This window comes from Pholis gunnellus (assembly GCF_910591455.1).
Source record: "Pholis gunnellus genome assembly, chromosome: 21".
In the NCBI taxonomy this organism is placed as follows: domain Eukaryota; kingdom Metazoa; phylum Chordata; class Actinopteri; order Perciformes; family Pholidae; genus Pholis; species Pholis gunnellus.
In genome coordinates, this window is record NC_136548.1 from 17,437,329 (window position 1) to 17,458,131 (window position 20,803).

The 20,803-nt window shown below is 43.0% G+C and overlaps 1 protein-coding gene across 1 annotated transcript in view; it reads right to left on the bottom strand.

The window, feature by feature from the left end:
- Positions 1-16,157, bottom strand: part of myo1d (myosin 1D) — an 81,331-nt gene extending 65,174 nt beyond the window's left edge. Inside the window, exon 1 of the mRNA XM_079182361.1 lies at positions 15,692-16,157. Within this exon, the coding sequence (XP_079038487.1) occupies positions 15,692-15,786 (95 nt within the window). The 5' untranslated portion in view covers positions 15,787-16,157. The remainder of the gene's footprint in view (positions 1-15,691) is intronic.
- Between the last annotated feature and the right edge of the window lie 4,646 nt (positions 16,158-20,803).

Sequence of the window (20,803 nt, forward strand, 5' to 3'; positions counted from 1 at the left end):
GAAATAATTAAAAAATTGCAATTTATGTAAAAATCATCTCCATACAAATCAATATATTAATGTTATATATGTATTGGGAAGCTCCTGCCAATGAAATTCCTACAACCGTGTCGCTGAATGCAGACCGTCACTCAGCGTCACTCAGGGACTAAATAATGACTTTTATTAACACGTGTCACTTTTTATTTAATTTCACACTGGACTTGATAACAAGCCAAACATCAGCCATCATAAATGAGATTATCAGATATTCACATTGCTGAAAATGCAAACAAGCCAATACAATGAGCAGTCCAAGGGCATCATGTTCCACACCGTCACCGCTCTCAATAAGGAAGCCACCGTGTTGGACACCAGTGATGATTCTCTCCCCGTCCGCAGCTTCCTACTGTGTGTGAACAGTTTGTTTCAACATAAAGTCAGCTCCATAGAGAAATGCTTTTCCCGGTTTGGTTGTAGAAGAAGCTCGACAGGTCTGCTCTGATCCAACACCGTCTGAACTGGACTGAGCCAGACCCGATCCCCCTGAACGGGAACTAATCCCTGCAGCAGGTTTAAACATCTGGTGGAGAGAATGAAACCAGAGTGGAGGATGTCGGAGGTGCAGATTAATAATGCTCATTGTTTGGGAATGAGATCATCAATCACACCTGTCTGCATGTGTGCAGGTTGGTTTACGTGCACAATGATTATGTAAAGTAGGGCTGTGGGCAATATATCAATATTATATGGTCTTAGATTCTGGATATGGTAATACGCCATAAATGTTGTCTCTTCCTGGTTGTAAAGGCTGCATTGAAGAGAGGAGGTGAGGTCTGGTCTCTGAGATGGATCGCAGGCTGAGGGGAACGATTCTGCAGCGACGGAACATAATCCTGAGTTTGTCGTGCTTGTTTCTGTGTTTCACTGCAGAGAGATGCAATTTAAACACATGCAGAGGAGTTCAGGTTTTGTTTTTGGTTTGTTTATGTACTGAGGTTTGAACATGTTTGTGTCTTTATTCACCTTGTCCTTTTAAATCACTCTGTAATCTCTAATAAACGTCATTAATACTATCCTCTCCCTCCCTCCCTCCCTCAGGCCGCCTGCCTGACTTCCTTCCTCTCCAGTGAGGACCAGGATCCCAGCGTCTCTCACAGAAGAATGGCCTCTTTCTTCACAGCTGCCAAACCTTCGGCCGCCGCCTCGCAAACAAGGCCAGAAGCGTATTATTCCTAAACGGTCCTCACGGGCCCACGGGAAGCATTTGTGATTGTGGGTTTGAAGCCACTGCCAGATGAAATAAATCAAGCTTGTGTTTGTTTAAAGACTTGCCACATATTGAGATGTCATATCTTTAAATAAAAATGCTGACTCGCTGGTAGAACTACAAATAAAGCACAGAAGAAGAGTGATGATGAGGGCCTCGAGCATCAACCAAAACACCGAGGTCGAGGCTGTTAACGGACGACCGTGACACTCTTCTTGTTTATCAGCGTTCTCTAAACCTTTACTTCATACTCCATCTTATCTTCTCTAAACCTTTCAATGCTTCTTGTTAAAACATCGGACTACATATTAAATAAAATGCAGATACAGAGAGCTGTTAGCTTCAGCACCTTTGGTTTGTCACTACTTACAAAATCAAAGTACTCAAACAACAGTGAGGCCCAACAAAGCAGACAAACTAAGGTAAGAGTCACACCCTTGTTCTACGGTGTACTCGTAGCTAGAAACAACAAGGCGTTACACACACACCACTTATCACAGCAGCACAGGCTCTGATTAGCTCATCTCGTGTGCCAGTGTTCATACTGTATGTCAGCTGTGGACACAAACTGTCTGACGATGACACGAGAGGTTCATGTGTGCTGAACACGGCGGGACGACCGGAGCATGAAGAGGGAGCACAATAGGCTTCAGTGTACAATGATGTCACAGCAATCATAGATTTAAGCCTTTTTAACACAAATGATGTGCTATTATGCAGCTGTGGAAATTTGGAAATTTGAAAATTTGAACTTTTCTTTCATACTATTTCAGGCAGTTGGTTTAAACAAATCAAAAAAATGTAATCTCTGTAGCATGCATACAAAGATTCTTTAAAAAAAAAAGGAAAAGTACGCAGAATTTGAGAGCTAAAACTTGCAAACAGTTACAGGTTTGCAAGTGCAAACATTGACCAAGAATGTACTGTAAAAAAGTGTATGAATGACTTTTTACATGAGGTTACAAGTTAAAAAAAAAGCAAACCCACTTTAAAGTACAGAAAAAAAGATACAAAAAACTACCATCTGTCAGTGTCACATACAATCTGCAGAGAAAGAGCAGGTCCAGTATGATCCCTATGACCAGCTAAGCTAACATGCTAGCGCTTCCTCCACTAGCGCTGCAGAAAAAGACCCATTGTGCCCCCCCCCCCCCCCCCCCCCATCAGTCAGGAGGCTGCTGTGTGCCCGCTCCATTGTTCAGATGTCAATCGGAGGTCTTTGTCTGAGACACACACACACACACACACACACACACACACACACACACAGCGAGCTGCCCACTTGGAGACACACGTGTAGAGAAGCTTCTGGGGGATTGAGAACAATGGTTTACATGATGTGAGGGTTTTATCTCAAGTGCCAGCCGGGTATGCATCCAGAGAAGGAGACGGGCTCTGCTATGCAGGTATTTTACATAAACACAAAGACGGTGTTTTATGGAACCAACATGTGCACCAACATGAACAAAACATGGGTCATAAACTCCTGATAATATTTGTTACAGTGGAATTTAAATATTCCACTCATACCGAGAGATGTGAGGAGACATTTATCATTTAGAGTATCACTGTTACACAACGTTTAACCACCACGAGCTCCAAACCCACTGAACCAGTCTGAAGATGAAGAAGATCACGAGGTCCATGTTTTTAACACCGACTCAAAACACTCTCCTCAACACCATGACGGGTACAAACTCATATCTAAGAATGATCAACCACAGAGATATCAGTTATTGAAAGATTCTCCATCTGTATGACATGGCGTTTCAGATAAAACAATTACCTCATTCAAGCTTACGTCAAGAGAATATTTGTATAAATATGACCATTGAGAGTGTCAGGCTGTCATTGTGGGTTTTTATTTTCCCACACTGGACAAACAAACCCCCCCCCCCCCCCACACACACACACACACTCACACTCACACACACACACACACACACACACACCTCTGGGTTTATAAATAGCATCTACGGATCATGTTTGTGTCTATCGGCCTTCCATGGGGAGAAGAGAGGAGAAAAAAATCAATCAGTCGTAGCGTGTCGACTGAGATGCTGATCCATCTGTTCCACTCTCATTTAGGAGGATTTAAATGGACACACAGGACAGAGATTAGAGAACCTCACGGGTCATGGCAGTCTCCCAAAAATACTATGGATAGTTATATGGAATCACATCTAAATTTGGTAACGCTGTCACCCGTCCGTTTATGAATTTTCAGACTGAATTGGGCCGTTTGAAGGCGCAACAACAGAGCGACTCCCTGTGCATCATCCGTCAGCCCAGCTGTGAGGGGAAGGGAGTCTGAACTGGTCTGACCTGCAGCCGAGTGATCTCTTCCCAAGAAGGACCCCTCCCAAGAGCTGCCAGGAAATGAGGGGGAGACAGACAGACAGACAGACAGACAGCGATAGATACAGACAGACACAGACACAGATAGAGGAGCCAGAGCGACGAGAGAAAGGGAGGAACCCTTTTGTAAAAGTCTGTTTCTTTCTTTATTTCCATTTCTGTATCTCCTGATTTAAATATATACTGTATATATGTTTTTCTTTCTTTTCTCCATCTAATTAATAATCTTTTTTCTGTGTGTGTATACTGTACATATAAGTATGTATGTGTAAATATATTTAGATATATACTTACTTTTTGCCAAATTCTTATTACAAATATCGTTGCTATTGTTTGTATCATAAGCCGTGTTTTTGGAGGTCTTATGTAACGGACGGCTCACTTCAAAGCTTTGTCTTACGTAAGAACAAAGGGGGCAATGTGGCCAATGTTTTTCACTCTACCAAGGAGCTGTGTCTGCTTTAAAAATACCAGAGGAACCCTAATGCCAAACACACACACACACATTGATGCATGGATGTACACACACACACACACACAACACACTCCCTTCAGATGTGAATTACAGAGCACAGCCAAGCACAACCACTGTCTCCAGTCTTGTTTGGGTGGGTCTTTTTTTACGGTTAGCTTTGGGAGGAGCGCGAGCGATTTATGACATTTTCTCACCAACAATCTGCCCCGACCGAAAGAAATAAACTTCTGAGAAGAATTAAGAGGTAAACGTGACTAACGTAACGACGTGAGAACGCCACCCTCAACATCTCGAACACCTCAGACACACTGCTGTAATTATGACATTGTATTTAATTGTCTGCCTCTTAACACACACACAAGTGCTGCATCCATGCTGCGTCTTAAAAACGTTATCAGCCTGTGAGCTTCTGCTCGTAAAGGTAAATTCAAAGCAGAATTTCGTTGCTGCAGAGAAAGTTCATCCAGACTTAAACACACTTTGTCTGAAGCCATAAAAGTTGTGCGAATCTGATTTCTGATTCGTGTCCTTTATCGGTTCAGTACGGAGCAATCTGTGGCCCACACTGAGGCAGCACGCGTCGTCATCGTGGTGCGTGCGAGACCTTCGGGGTCATTGCCGGCATTATGAAGGGTCGGGAGATAATCTGTGTCTGTTCCACTTTTATCTCCGAGTTTATTTACCATCGCTGCTCCTGGTCGGTCTCACAGCAGCTTGCTGTGGGGCTTATCCTCACTGCTGCTGGGTAACGGACTTCTTGTCTTTCAAAGACTGGCAGAAAATATATACTGTATATTATTTATTTTTTTTATCAGAACAATTGACATTTTCGTATTCTTATCTTAACTTTCTCAGATAAGTTCTTCTTTATACTTCTTTAGTTATCTTCTTCATATAACGATGACCAGCGCTAACATTTGCGTCCTGCACCGTTCGTCTTATATTGAAGTCCTACTATCGGAGATCCATAAAAGTGAAATGAACATCATGCTGAAGAAGACTTGAAACTAGAGATTGAGACCATAAACTCATGTTTACAATGTTTACTGAGGTAATAAATCAAGAGAGAAGTAGTCATTTTCTCATAGACTTCTATACAACCAGAGGAGTCGCCCCCTGGTGGACACTAGAGAGAATGCAGGTTTAAGACACTTCATCATGGCTGCACTCGGCAGAACTGAAGGTTGCGTTAGGGAATTTTGAATTACATTATAATTTGAATTGCAGAGTAAAACGGGGTAATTTAAACATAATTATGTTGTGTAATTTATTTAAAGGGTTTTCAAACTCAACATTGCTTCAAAGTACTAAAATATACATATATAAGTGCAAACCTGAGTCAAAGTGAAAACACTTTAAAAGCAACATTTCAAAGTGTGTGATGTCCTGCATAGAAGTGGCAGCTCTTTGCTCCTCAGCAAAAGCATCAACGTCACTCTGATTCTGAGCAGCCAAACTGACTACAGGTGGTGAAAGACGCACGCAGCTCAGGGAGGAAATTAAGACGAAGGTCTTGCTGATTATCGGGTAAACTCTGCTGGTCATTGCGCGTCATGTGACGCCCCATTCATCAGCTCTCTGTGACAGCGACTGCTCCTCAGTGGCTGATGAAGATCTGCTGTAGGAACCGACGTTGAGGTTTAACGTCGTCTCGCTGTAGTTTTCATGTCGGGGGCCCCAGCAGACGTGAGTCAAGTGTTGCTCTGCTCCACCTCTCTCATGTAGTGAACAGTGGGACAGCGGTCTCCTTCACGGTCCACGGCCGTCAGACATCTGGGCTCTGCATTAGGGGGGATTTTCCGCTGCTTTGTAAAGCCTGCTTAGTGCTAAACAGCAGCCCGTCAACACATAACACATCCACCCTCCCTCAGGCCCACATCATTATCCTGCCAAAAGCAGAAAAGGTAGTTTCCCTGCTATGCAACACAGCTGGAGACACATTAAGACTTCTGGACGTGCTCACACTGAAGGTATTTAAAATCCTAAATCAAGAGTTTCACTGCAGACATGTTTCCCAATCTAAAAATAGATAGAAGGGGATTGGATGCACCTCATGGGTCTGGTTTGAAGACAAAACTATGTCCCACTTTCCTGCCCTCTAATGACGCCATGTCTGACTGAGAGTAAATGATATAATGTTATCTAATTAGGAGAGAGAGAGAGAGAGGGACAGAGGGAGAGAGAGAGACAGAGGGAGAGAGAGAGACAGAGAGAGAGAGAGAGAGGGAGAGAGAGAGACAGGCATCCCATCTGTCATCACAAGTCAACAATAAGCCAACACATGAGGATGTGCACGATGTGATACAAACACGTTCATCGTCAATCACCGCAACAAGCAAAACTATCTCCGTGCATTCTTAAGCCATCTTTACCTTGAAGCAGTTAAACTGACATATTGTATTACCCAACACGACATCTTTAAATTGTTGTAGGCGGCTCCACTGTTACCACTGTATCTGATGCAACTAAAGACTTTGTTTATCTTGTGGATGGAGGAGGAGGAGACGCTGCTGCTGCTGCCGGGAGCTGAGCTCTCCTCCTCCCTCCGGAGCTCCGGGTGCAGGTGAAGCCGGATCTGGGTCTGTCCACGGTGGACCAGGTCTCTGCTGGAGGATCTGGGTCTGTCCACGGTGGACCGGTCTCTGCTGGAGTCTGAGCTGAAGGAGTTTCTGGTGAACCTGCATGATTTCATCTGGTTTCATCAGAATCCGACCCGGTGGCCCCGATGACGAGCATCAAGAATAGCTCTATAGAACCAGACCATCTCCTCTCTGATGGTCTGGTTTAAATCACTGTAGCTTTACTTGTACTGTCTTTTAAAATAAGCAGAATCTACTGTTTTCAGATTACGTGCAATATGTGCTCGTTTTCTGAATTTGAGCCGGTTGAGCATGCTTCGTTTGTGCCGACAACCAGCACACTCACAGACGAAGCCATCAGGCCACGCTTGAATAGTGCTTAGCATGATCTCCTCCCATTCACATCATGCTACAGGATGTTCCCATGAGGCCACCGGGTCCGGATACTTACGGGAAATGGGAGCCGTGTGTAAACAGCCTGGCTGCAGATCAGGTGACCGACCCTCCTTTCTTTGCTGACTGAGATCGCAGCCATCCACCACACCCCTTTACACACACACACACACACACACACACACACACACACACACACACACACACACACACACACACACCGCCACCAAGCTGTCACTGAACCACGTATTTGCAGAGATGATTTAAATCTGATTAAATTTCCAAAAATTGAATAAAAGAACTTTCTGGTGAAATGAAGGGGGGGGGGGGGTTAGACAAAGCCTGATTCAGAACCTGTTTACGCTTTAACACACAAGTGATGTGAAAGTCAGAGACCTCGGCTCTGAAAAGGGATGACTGGATGGATTTGGAGGAAAGGAGAAAGTAAACCTAGATCCACAAGAAGCAGACGTTACTCAACACGCTATATCAGAGAGGCACTACGGTCTCTATCTGGGGTGAAAGAAGAGAACAAAAACAGACGGATGGACAAAGAATAACAGAATAGACAGGAGGGAAAACGGACAGGGATAGAAACAATGGGATTATTTACTCTGCAGGGTAAAGACATGTTTACCTGCAGTAATTAAAAGTACCAATGCAACGATGCAAACATACTCCTTAACAAGTAAAAGTCCTGCGTTTAAAAGTCTACTCATCTAAAAGTATTATTACGTAAAGTTTTAAAAGTGACAGATAAATAATCACGTAGCAGACTTGGAGGTGGAGCTAGTTTGAACTACTTGATGTATAGTTTAGTCCAGTGGTTCTCAAGCTAGGGGTCTAAGTAGAAGTGTTAAGAAGCATTAAATGGATATACTCAAGTAAGGTACAAGTACCTCACATTTGTCAATGTACTTGGCTACTTTCCACTAATGTCTGAGGGTAGTAAAGGTAAAACGTGTGCTTTGGATAGTGTCAGTAAATACTCCAGCCCAGCGTGTGTGTGTGTGTGTGTGTCACTGTGAAGTGAGGCACTGGCTGTGAAAGTGAGAACACTGTTCCCCCCCCGCAGCTCAGGGCTCAGCTCCAACAGGTGGACAAGAGAACAATGCAACACTGAAAGAAGCAGAGGATGACATCACAGACTCCATGGACACACAAACACACACAAAGACAACACCCGTACGCTCACACACACACACACACACACACACACACCATCGGCCATCTGAGTCACAAGCATCGTTAGGGATTCTCACACATGACGACATGCGAGCCGATTCCTGAAAAACTCGGAGCGCTCACCGCTTCAGTGAACGATGCTTGGATAAGAGATAAGAGTGTCGCATGAATGCATCATGTGCATGTCTGTGTGTGTGTGTGTGTGTGTGTGTGTGTGTGTGTGTGTGTGTGTGTGTGTGTGTGCCAGAGAACAAGGCTTCTGGGGGTAATGTTGCAGACAGAGGATGCTTGTTAAATCATGAGCCAGACAGCGTTAATGTGACGCATTAAACCCTCTAGTGAGACAGCAGCTACAGCAACAGTGAAGATTACTCTTCCAAGAATCCAAGAATCCCATTTGAATGGGATATTAGGATACTTGGGTATTAGGTTAAAAAGTATCGTTAAAGTGAAACAATACCTGAGTTTTGGTAATGACACCAGAACATGTTTTTTCAGAAATGCTTTAGTTTGAGGAGTATAAACATTTTATTTATATAGCTCAATGGCGATCTGACCAAAACACACTTTCATGGACACATTTGGGTCAGAAATACGGAGGTTTGGTAACCAGTCTCCTAAAGCCCCACATTTCATTCTAAGTGTAACTTAAAATATATGTAATAAAACGTACTATGAACACGTCAGACACACACATTACAGACTATAAGAGGAATAAAGTTAGACGACACAAAGGTAAGAAACTGTGACACAGAGGCAGGAGAAGCAGAACTTCTGCTCCCGACCCCGCCTGCCAACTCGGGCAGCGAGTCCACAAATGCGACGTCTCTGTGAGCCGCTCAACTTGTTCTAGAGCGGCTGAAGCTTCCCGAGCACAGCCCCTGTTTATGTAAGGATGGTAATGTGTTTCACATTACAGACGGTCGTATGGAAATTCTTGTGGCGAGACTGGCCTGTTCACTGGCGGGTTGCAGGGCAGCAGGCCTACCAGGCCTTTTCTCTCCAGTCAGTTCAGGGGAGACTCTTTTTTTATTCTTCATGATCAGCAAGAAACCTCCGGGGAGAGTCTGGGGGAACTGAAGTAACACTTGCAGAAAGAATTTTGACGACTAAGACATAAAGCGGCGTACTTTAGCAGCCCAGCTGGCCTATCGTCTCCCTCAGATGCTGGTCCTCCCCTCTGAAGCACAAAACCCACCGGCGGGATTGAAAAAGCATGTTTTCTTTTAACAAGCAGCAAAACGGCCCCGTTGATCACAGCCAGAAGCCGTAAAAAACAACATTACCGTCAGATTGTCATCTTTCCGACGGTCCTTCAACACGTCATGTGTGACGTCAGAAAACACTTTATTCTACAAGTCTCATTTAACATGTCGTTAACAGAAATGGGTGAAACTTTGACTGAACTGCAGGCTGCTGATGACGGTGCATTGAGGAGAGACAGGAGAGTTTGTAAGTAGACGTAGTAGACGTAGTAAATAGTTCCATATATACAGCACGTGGGGCCTTAATGGTTTTTTCCTACATTGGTAACATGTGCAGGCACTTGGAAAAATGTTGGATTTCTGTAAAACCTTCGTTTTTTATGATTTATGGTATTATAACTGTGTTATACTGCACAAAAGACATGTTTGAGTTCTCTCTACTTTCAGCCATGATGGTGCTGTTTCCAGAGAGGTGCAGGATTTAGATATTGCAGCGAATAACGAGGCCACAGAGATTACAATGAGCCCCGACACTGCTTCAGAGGGTTCCAAAGAGGAGAACGCCGTCTATCTGAGCGTTCATCTCTAAATATTTCTCTTCCAGTCACCGACCACCGCTAAAAAGGGAAAAAGAACTTTAATAAGCGGGTTGGGATTAAATATTCTTAGAGGCATTTGCTGCACAGTATCACCCGTTTTCCATCCATGCTGCAGGGTGAGGACGTCAGCCAGAACTGTGTGTTCTGCACGTGGACTTTGGTTTTTACTGCTGAGGACGGAATGAACAAAAGAAAGAGAGCAAACATGTGAGATCAAGCTGAGGAGAGCGCCCGGCTTAACATGCTTTGAGGCTGAATTCCAATACGGGCATTGTTATTATTACTATTATTATTTTAAGCTGTTTATATCTCTATCTAGCTTCACAATGGGGTCGATTATATAATGCTTATGTTTTAGCTTCAACATGCTATTTGGCCCGAGCCCTTCTACAAACATACCGCCATGTGACGTAAGGTTCTGCACGATGACCTTTACATCCTTATAGTCAGTGTTTTATCTCCAGTTATATTATGTCTCTAGTTTGTTGAAGCAGGGAGGAGTACCGGTGGATCAGAAAGTCACAACAACACAAACTAACTAACCGATCGAGGCAGCCATAGAACAGAAACTCCTGTGTTCTGCCAGGAAAGCAATGTTGATTCTTTTACTAATTAATTGTCTTTTTTTCACACAATATAACCAAAAAGAGTTATTACACTAGAAGTACCTCACACAAGCTCACTTCACTCAGAAACAGCAGCTAACAGCGACTCAGCTAGTGCTAGCCTTCACACTAAATACAACATTATCGATTAGCTTACTTTAGGAAGCTACGACATAAAGAAACATTTCAGTATCACCTGAGCTATCGCTGACAAGAAAGGCGGGCTTATGATTACTGAGCCGTATCTCACAGCAGCGAGATCAAAGTCTGCTCTACCTGAGCCACGTGGGTACTTTGAGCCCTCTGATTATTCTTCAGGCGAGAGAGTCGGGTTGTCCCTCTCTGCACCGCACCTCTACTACTCTCTGCTCCACCAGTTGTAACAGGAGAACCATTGTTCCTTACAACAGCAGGCGAGAATACTTTGCATGTAATTTCATGGTCAAATCCAGGAAACACCAGGAGTTCACGCTTTGATTGTGAGTTAAGCAACCACTTAAGAGCGTGCATCAATGCTACCTCAGCATTTACTCTGCACACAGGATTCCCAGCTCAGCCATGAAGAGGAGCTGCAGGAAGCAATGAAACGTGAGGAGCGAAGGCGAAGGGGAAATGCCAGCTTGCTCGGTCGGCCTGCTCCGTATTATTGGAGACTTCCTGTTCAAAGTCCTCTTGAACTCCCCCCATAGATGGGTTCAGAGGTCAAATCACTCGGAGCGGTTCATACAGTCGAACAAACAGCAGCGCTCAGAATATATTTATGTATTCAGCCGTGATAATATCCTGAAAATGATTATCCTCCGGCCCCGATAATAAAAACAGGAGGAGGGTTCGGTCCTGAGCTGAAATCAGCTTCTGGTTGAACATATTTGCAGCAGACAGGGCTGCATACCACATCTGGGCATCTGTGTTGTGTGCTACGCTGGCTATCAAACAGTGCACATATTTGTGCTGCCATTGTGTTTTTTGCTGTGGGATATAAACCCCACCCGCCACGCACTCCAACATGATTAAAACAAACATCCCGTCCTGTGAAGCTCAAGACTTCTTCTCGACCAAGTTTCATTCATCTGGAATTTCAGACACTCATTTGGTGGAAGCATTGAAGAAATCCTTCTGTAATTATTTGGGGAAACACATGGCGGGAATGTTTTTTTTTTCCTGAATTCCAAAGGGACCGACAAAACAACGCCTTATAAAGACATTCAGCTGCCCGGCTCACTCCGGTGCCATCAGACAGCACACAGAGCCCTCGCTCACCACCGTCAGGTTGAAACAGCTTCCTGTAAACTCCACGTTGTCTATAGTTACATTTATTCAGATCTAGAGAAGCCCTCGTGCATCCATCCTCCCGGAGAGAGACACTGAATCGCTGTTATTTGCAGCTAATGATGGGACGATATATATTCATCGTGATATCGTGGATTGCAATGAAAACGCTCACAATAATAATAAATAGAGCATGATTTAAATAATCTTATTTATTCTTATTCATGCAGGAGGACCTAATGATTCATGATTACCTTCTTTAAGACTGTTGGTTTGTTTTTCACCCAAAAAGAACAGAATATGAGGGAAAGTTTCTTAAAATATGTCGGTGATTATCGGGATAATTATGCGTGAACCACATTTATTTTGTCCAGGATAATGGTGACATGAAGTGTTCATATCGTCTCATGCCTATTTGCAGCTTTGTCTGATTTGCAGCATCCCTGTGTGCATGCAAAACGTGTATTCTGATACCATAAATCTTATATGCCGACTGGTCGATTCGGGCAAATTCCCAAAGCCGCTACAGGAATTTAGCTTGAACTTTTATCCTTCCAGACATCTCTAGAACAGAGACTGGGCATCTGCTGGGCTCTATTTTGGGACTGGGAGGCTCTCTGGGACCGGACCACGCAGCTCCACCTCAGAGTCAAAACACAAGTTAATGTCGGGGGGGGGGCACTTCTACTGCCTACCACAACTCAACGTGGCGTGCTCCTAATGGCACAAGAAGAAATGCTCGTCAAACTCAGCAGCGGGAGAGTCGCTCCATGAGGCCTGCAGTGACGGAGCACACAGAGTGCTTCATCTGCTCTTCCACAACTTGTAAATAAAAGTCAAAAACATTCATTTTGTTAAGTATTTTTTAAAACCGAGCTTTTAGTGTGCAGCCATTTCCCACAATGCAAGTGTGGCATAAAATACACCCAGGAGAGGTGTGCAGACGTGCTCTTGGCCCTGCAGGCTTTGAGATAACTGTTCCAGGACAAATGGAGACCATTAGAGGCCTCTTGGCCTCTGGTTCCCTCCTTCAAGTGGTCCACTCCCACCCGGGCAACACACACGCCCTCGGACTAGACGGGAAAACAGCAAAAAAAGAAAAAAGGAAGCGCTCCTGAGCGGTCACACCCTCTACAAATAACAATCTGCACACGCCACCTCCGGGACCGTCTGGAGGGAAAACAAGCGGGGAGAGGAGGGCCGGTGCTGTCTGGCTGCTCTCTGGACTTCTCGTCGGGCTGCTGGAGCTTCTGTTCACATCACAGAAACTCATCTTATTCAAGAGGTTTGGATACAAAAACACAGCTGACCAGAACGTCTGAAACCTCCAGGAAACAACCTGACATGTTAAGCTTCACATTTCTACGGTTAAAGACCGTTTTCCTCAATTAATCGATTCATTGTTTGGTCTAGAAAACATCAGAAAACAGTGAAAAATGGCTTTTACTATTTATTTGTATCTTGTTTAGTCCAACAAACGATCTAACACCCAGAGATGTTAAAGTTACTGCTGTAAGAAAAGGTAAAGCAGCATATCATTGAAGAAGATGGAAACATTGGCATGTATGGACTCTTATCTATCATGAAAGACTCAACAAAGTTCTGCAAGAACTTCTCCTCCACAACCCTTCCTGCTGTGACGATACCTTATTAACTTTGTAAACAGAATGTGCACACAGGCTGCCCTCACCGAGATGTTCTACATTCACAAGCATGAATTAAACCTCAAACACACCACGATAAACGTGCTGAACCCAAATTAAAGTAAGAGAGATTTTGGAAATGCTGACACAAAGTGTCTAGAGGCAGGAGGAACCAAGGGCAAAGAAACTACCAGCATGCATCACACTCGCTGATAACAAGCAGACGAAAAAAACCCTGATGGTAGAAAAGGAAACAGAAACATTTTGGTGTGGAGGACATTCCCTCGTGTTCGTATAAAGGAGGTCCTAGCTCGCTCTTCTTGGCCATAGAAGGGAAAACATGCATCCTTCAAACCCTCCAAATATGTATCCCACAGGTCATGATGAAGGTTTGATTAACCGTTTCTTATACAACAGTGTGTGTGTGCAGCCTGCATGAGCCGACGAGACACTGAAAATGAATACGAACAAGAACTACGTGCACGATCACATCATCAGACCTTCATGTAGATTAATATAAGACTCTTTACTTCTGCACATAAACAGTCTATGTGCACCGTTTCATACATGATGCTTCGGTCTTATTATGTGTAGAGCCGTAACGATACATCAGTCTGGATCGACACATTGATTCAACGATCAACGATCCAATACCATCGGTGCAAAGAGACGACATCGATACGCATCATCATCTGCAAGATACACCTTTGTGTCACCATTAACACAAGCCCAGGAACAAATCCGTCAAATCATATTCAAGTTGCTTTTTGTGACTTTATATAAATATAAACGAGCAAAAGATATCGTCTCATATCGATCTCAGGCCCCGGAATAGAGTCGAAATCAGACTTTGTGACATCAGCAAACAATCAATGATGTACCTTTAAATGATGCTTATAGCTTTTCGTATTTTACTGGGTTATTTATAGCTCGTTATCGGTTTCCTATCACGGTTTATTGTTGTGTGGCAACTTGAGAATTTATCCCTCTAGGAATCAATAACTTCTTATCTTATAGATTATTAACAAAAGCATAATTGTAACCTAGAAAAATAAAAGGTAATGATTAATTCAATAGTAAATCTTCCAAGCCCTCTACTTCTCAAACTTGAAACAAATCTAAATTAAACAAACATTCCAGAATATTCAAACAATAAGTTCAACTCCCACAAAGCAACAGCAGCTCAGCTCCTGAGAAGTATTTGGCTTTTAGAAAACATAATTCAGGGACATATTTTCATTTTCTATGCACATATGTCCTCAAATGCTTTGATGGGACAATTTCAGACCATTTTCCTGTTAAACTTGGACAATATCTCACCTTTAACCGTGTTAATATTACAGCACAACTTGTTCTAAAGTCAGATACTGCTCTATCATCTGCTGTGCTGTCAAAGACCCACTAGGGTATGAAGGCAGAGGAGTTTCCTCCAGTAGAAACCCACACAACCCTCCACTGCACCATCACTGTCCACCACCACCTCACGCGCTCTCCATGACATCACGGATCAGACACTCTCACCACAGACGTCAGAGGTGAGGACGATCTGAACGTATGAACCACAACTGCTCGGTTCATTCACAAAAAAACAACATGCTGACACGAGCCACTAACAACACAGCTGATAGAAACCGGCCTGCACGAGAATCGGTCTGCAGGACAGTGTGTGTGTGTGTGTGTGTGTGTGTGTGTGTGTGTGTGTGTGCGTGCATGCGTGCAGGTAGGTGTTTGGTTGTAGGTGTAGGTGTGTGTGCAAGTTGGGTGGAGTCAGAATGTTTCCAAACTGAAATACCGGTTTGATCGAAAGCTGTGACCACATGAATGCGGTGGCATCGCTCCAGCAGCGGTACTACTGAGAGGCTGCAGGTGCGGACAATGACAACGTCCCGCTGGGGTTGTTCCGCAAGTTGTGCTCGTTCACGTATCGATGTCCAACAACGCACGTGAAAACACTCGTGTAGCACCTGTTACAACCGGACACACATCCAGATAAAGTGATGCTAGGAAATACACAAAGTTCACCCTCAGAACCGAGTGTGTGTGTGTGCGTGTGTGTGTGTGTGTGTGTGTGTTTTCTCTCGTTAATCTCCGGAGCATGCGTGGATTTACAAAAAGCTGAATGGCCGCTTACCTGAGTTTGAGGTTCGTCATGAACTCCTCCATAGACACGTTGTCCAAAAGCACAAAATCCGCTTTCCCATACTCCAGGCTCTCGTGCTCTGCCATGCTGATACCTGTTTGTTGTTGTTGTTGTTGTTGTTGTTGTTTTTAAGCTTGTGGAGTTGTGAAGTTTTAACAACAAGTTGCTTTGCAGTACCGACCAAAGGTGAGCATTGGCGGGCTCCTGTGCACGCCTCCTCTCCTCAGTGGACACGTTCTCATCCGTCAAACTGGAACTTCAGTTTGATTACGCTCGAAATGTTTTGTTGTTTTTATTCCGTGTGGCTTTAAATAGTGAATTTCCCCCCCTAACGAGTCCGGCTTTTCTATATTTGAAGTCGTGAAGTATCCCAGAATATCCTCATCTCCGTCCAAAGTTTCCTCTTTACGCAAAAAAGAAAAAAGTAACCTTCCCGTTACATCGTGCGCGAGAGCTCCGTCCGTTTTCCTGGAGTTTCTCTCTCTCCGTCGTCCCCCCGGGCCGACACCTCCACCAATCGGATTGAAGCCGCCTCTTCGTAGCCCCGCCCCCCGCCCCGCGGTGGTGAGCGGTGCTGGTCGGACTGGTCAAATACTTCTGGAGACCACAGCTCCATATTTCGGTGATGACGGGGCCTCCTCTAAGTTGTAAAACAGTCGCAGGGAGAACACGTACCGACTTGTGTGATGCCCTCTGCTACCATAAAAGGAAGAATTACAGCTCATCACAATTATTCTCAATGGGATATGAATGAGAGGAATATGGTTCATATTTGAGAGTGTGCAGCTTTTGTCGATTCAACCTGCTGACTGTGAACCGTTATCGACCGACCGATCAGGTCTGAGTCGGTTCCTCTGGTCTGTGGTGGCTCTGAATGAGGCCTCCTGTCTGAAAAAAGCTCCTGGGCGAGAAGCTGAACACCAAGAACTGACTGCTGCGTCCAGGTCTCCACCAGCATCAGTACACTGGTGCTAGTGCGCCACCTGGTGGTTAACACAGGGAGGTGCCTGTAGATAGATAGATGGATAGATAGATAGATAGATGGATGGATGGATAGATGGATAGATGGATAGATGATGGATGGATGGATGGATGGATCATGGACATACGACCATGCCAGTTTAAGAAAAGAAAGACCCACAATTCATCATCACATAACAGTAAATAGAGAAGAATCTCATCATTTGAAGCATGTGATTGAGTCCACAGAGGACAGAGTGCTGCAGCACATACAGAATATTCTATTATACGTAAAGATGGTTGTTTCTCCCTCTGGCCTATTTTCTGACGGTGTAACTGCATCTGTGATTGAATATAATTTGACATTCAAAGCTGATGTGCTGATGGAGACAGACTGGAGGACCTGAGTCAGAGCATTCTGCTGAAGTGTTGTTTGTTCACACCTGAGGCTCTCCATCTCCTGCAAAGCAGCAGAGTCAGCACTTTGTTTCTTTTAGCTTAGATTTGAAATGGTGCAAATTCTTGCAGATTTATAATATTTAAGGATTAATATACACATGTTGCAGCTCATGTTGAGTCCAGAGCAGACAGAGACAGGACTTTTGTATTTCTGGAAAGGCACAAGGAGGAGACCAAATGGACTGTTTTTAAGACAGAAAAGATTAAATTAATTTGGTACCTATAGTTTTAAAACAACATTAAGACCATTACGAAGGGAAAATATAATTTAAAGGTTGAAGGAACAAATTAAATGGAAAATTAGAATGTTTGGTCGGAGGTGATGTGTGTGAAGGCCGGATGTGCCTCATAAAAATAATAATAACACAATAATCCTTTTCATATCATCCGTAACTCAATTTTGCATGTATGGTTCAGTTATGGCAACTATTTATATCATCGATTAATCTGACAATTATTCTCTCTGTTAATCTATAATCTTTGGTCTATAAAACGTCAGAAAAACACAGATTTTAGTACAAAAGGCAATTTAATAAAGTCCAAATTGATGTCTTCAAATGGAACAGACCAAAAAATGGTTTCTGGACACAAAGACAAAGAAAAGCAACACATTTCAGAAGCTGGAGTCAGAGAAAGTTTGATATAATTCCTGAAATTTAACCAGAAACGATGGACTAAGATACGTTTTCTGCCTATTGAGTAATCACTTATTAAAGTGATGAATAAAGGTAGAGTATATCACATCACATTTAACGCAGTCAAACTGCACAAAAAGCTTGAGCTCAGCCTGAAAACACGTCTGTCACACGGCTTTGTAAGTAATTGCCTTTAATATAATGAATGTTCTATTCTCTTTATATGCTCAGTGTGACAAAAGCTCAGCACAGTTCTGTCAGTGCAGAGCAACATCTGGGGAAGGGAAAGAAACCCAAACTTTAGTTGCATAATGTATGAATCTTAAGCTCCGTCTGCCTTCAGGCTTCGTAACATCGGAGAGCAAAGCTCGTGTACGCACAGACTCGCCGCCAACTGCACAAGATGAAGAAGTCACAAACGCAGCCTCAGCTAAGACAACCATCTGGGGACAACAACGGCGGCTCAATGGTGATGTGAAAATGGTTTCTCACTTACTTATTGTATAATCACATTAGAGTGCTTCAGGAACAGCAGCATTTTATCTGAGGAACGTACAAATGGCTGATTTTACCGCACGAATTACAGCAGAAGAGTTCACATCGTCACTGTCATGAGAAAAACAAATGTAGATGTATTATTTAGAACATCATATGAGATAATGATAAAAAAAGACTAAAATTATTACTGTAATACAAAAAAAAAGAATTATAAAGGACTATAAGGTGCTAAATATGAAAGGAACACGTTGTATTTAATTCACATAAATAGTTATGTTTGCTGATTCTTTGGATTTAATGTCTAACATGACCGATGAATTGTGGTGTGAGTTAATGAATTGCACAGAAAAGGTGAAAAGCATTTAAGAGCAAAAAGCAGTTTTACTGCTTAACCCATGAAAAGTTGCTCTAATGTTGCCCGCGTCAAAAGAACTCCCATTTAATTATTTATAAGATTTATTTACACCTTCACTGAATGAAGTCTTTTAACCAACTTAAATCCTGATCATAACCACCAAATATTCATTCATTTTCACATTTTTAACCCTGTAAATGTCAGTCAGTTTACATCATGCCTATTACACAGTGTATTAAACAGTGCAGTGACCCATAATACAGCAGCGATGGACCCCAGTGGACCCCAGTGGACACCAGGAAAACAGCATGTTTTTTGTCCTGCAATCTGGTGGGAAAACTACAATATTGAAGCCAGGGTGTCCGTATTTTGACAACAGAGTTTATTATATACTTATTATAGGAGTGGAGGTTTAACTTCCAAAATAAAAAAACTCACACCTTTGCTAAAATATGTGCCAAATGCATTAACACAACAACCGAAAGTATTGAGAGATTTGAGTTATTAATTCTGGTTAATTCTTCTTTTCTTAGCAACAGGGTTTGTGTGTTTGTTAACTTATTGTCGGTGAAGTTTGATGTATTTGTGATTTCTGATCTTGGTTTTGTATTTATTATTAAAGGCTGCAACTCGTGCTGAACAGAATCTGCTCTCAACATGTAAAGTGCAGAGTAAATCACTTAAATATAACCTTACATAAGAGACACATTCATTAATTCATTGCTCCCCTCGTGTTTTACAGCAGTTCCACACCACGGTGCAGATACATGATGTTCCTGTCGCTGTACTGCAGCAGTCCCTGTTGCTATGGAGAGTCTATCAGCCTGTTGTTTGTATGAGATGAGCAGGAGGCCACTGTTGCATTCTTTCCACTGCTCCGTGTAGCTGCGGTGGCCTGGAGGTAAACATCCTGGTGCTCTGGCCGCATATAGATCAGCTGCTGCTGCTGCTGCTGTTGGCCGGTCGGCCTGTAAAATGAGCCGGATCGAACATTTCTCAACAACAAAGAGGGCATCCCATAAGATCTGTCAGACTGCTCAGTGAAAACTACTGGTAAATTGTTATGAATATAAATATTACAGCAAGACAATAACTTGCCACCTGCTTTTTCTCTCTTCTTTTAAAAACAAATGAGATTTATTTTCTACCCAATTTGCATTTTATTTTGTTTATTTCATTAAACTTACACTTTTATTTAGAACATTAACAAATATCTTGTTTTATTTTGGTTGACTTCTAACTTTTCTGTCTTCAAATAAAAAAAAATACTATATATGTATCTATATTATATTAACTTATATATTATATCATATACAGTCAAATTTAAAGACAGAAAGAGGTGATTTGCTTTAAAAGATAAAAATACATTTAAGTTCAAGCCAGACGCAGTATTTTGATCCTTTGAAGTTCAGGTTTATCAGTTTGCAGTGCGAGTGATGTCATTGCTCAGTGGAGGAAGAAGTATTCTGAAACTTTACTTAATTTAAAGTTTTAACAAAGCAAAACCACAAGGACAAACTGTACTCAAACGTTCCCTCAAAGTACGTGAAGTTTGCGTAAAACACACGCGCACACACACACGTTATTTTTCACTCCTGCCATGACTAACACATGACACACTAACCTCCATCTATTTTCATACAGTGTAAAGAAGCTTATTATCTATTAGTAGAACTCCCTTTAGGCTCACATTCCCAAACAACCAGAAGACCGTGACCCGTCCGTTTCCCCACCATGACCTCTGCCTCACTGGGCTCTGGGCTCTGGGTTTTAGAAGCGTGATCCAGCTCGTCACTCTTCGTTCTGGAAAACTTCTACCGACATAAATCTTTCCGTGGCGGTAAGATGTCTTTTTTTGTGCCTGAGGGTCTGGAGCTGGAATGGCTGCAGGGTCGAGTTGCCGAACTTGATCTCACCGCCCGATCCAGAACAGATCCAGTGACACGGAAAAAAACAAACCACGTTTAGTTTCCCTCTTTACGTCCCACACTGAAAAGACAACACCGCGGGGATCCTCCACCGATAGAATCAATCGCCTGTTCCCACTCACTCACACACACACCAGGATAAAATAGCACAAGAGAAGCATTTTGTACTTAAGTTGTTCTTTATTATGTGGACTGTATTCACACTATGTACAATCTTTTCAGTCACGTAGCTATAAAAATAACCTTTAAACTTATTGTATGACTTAAG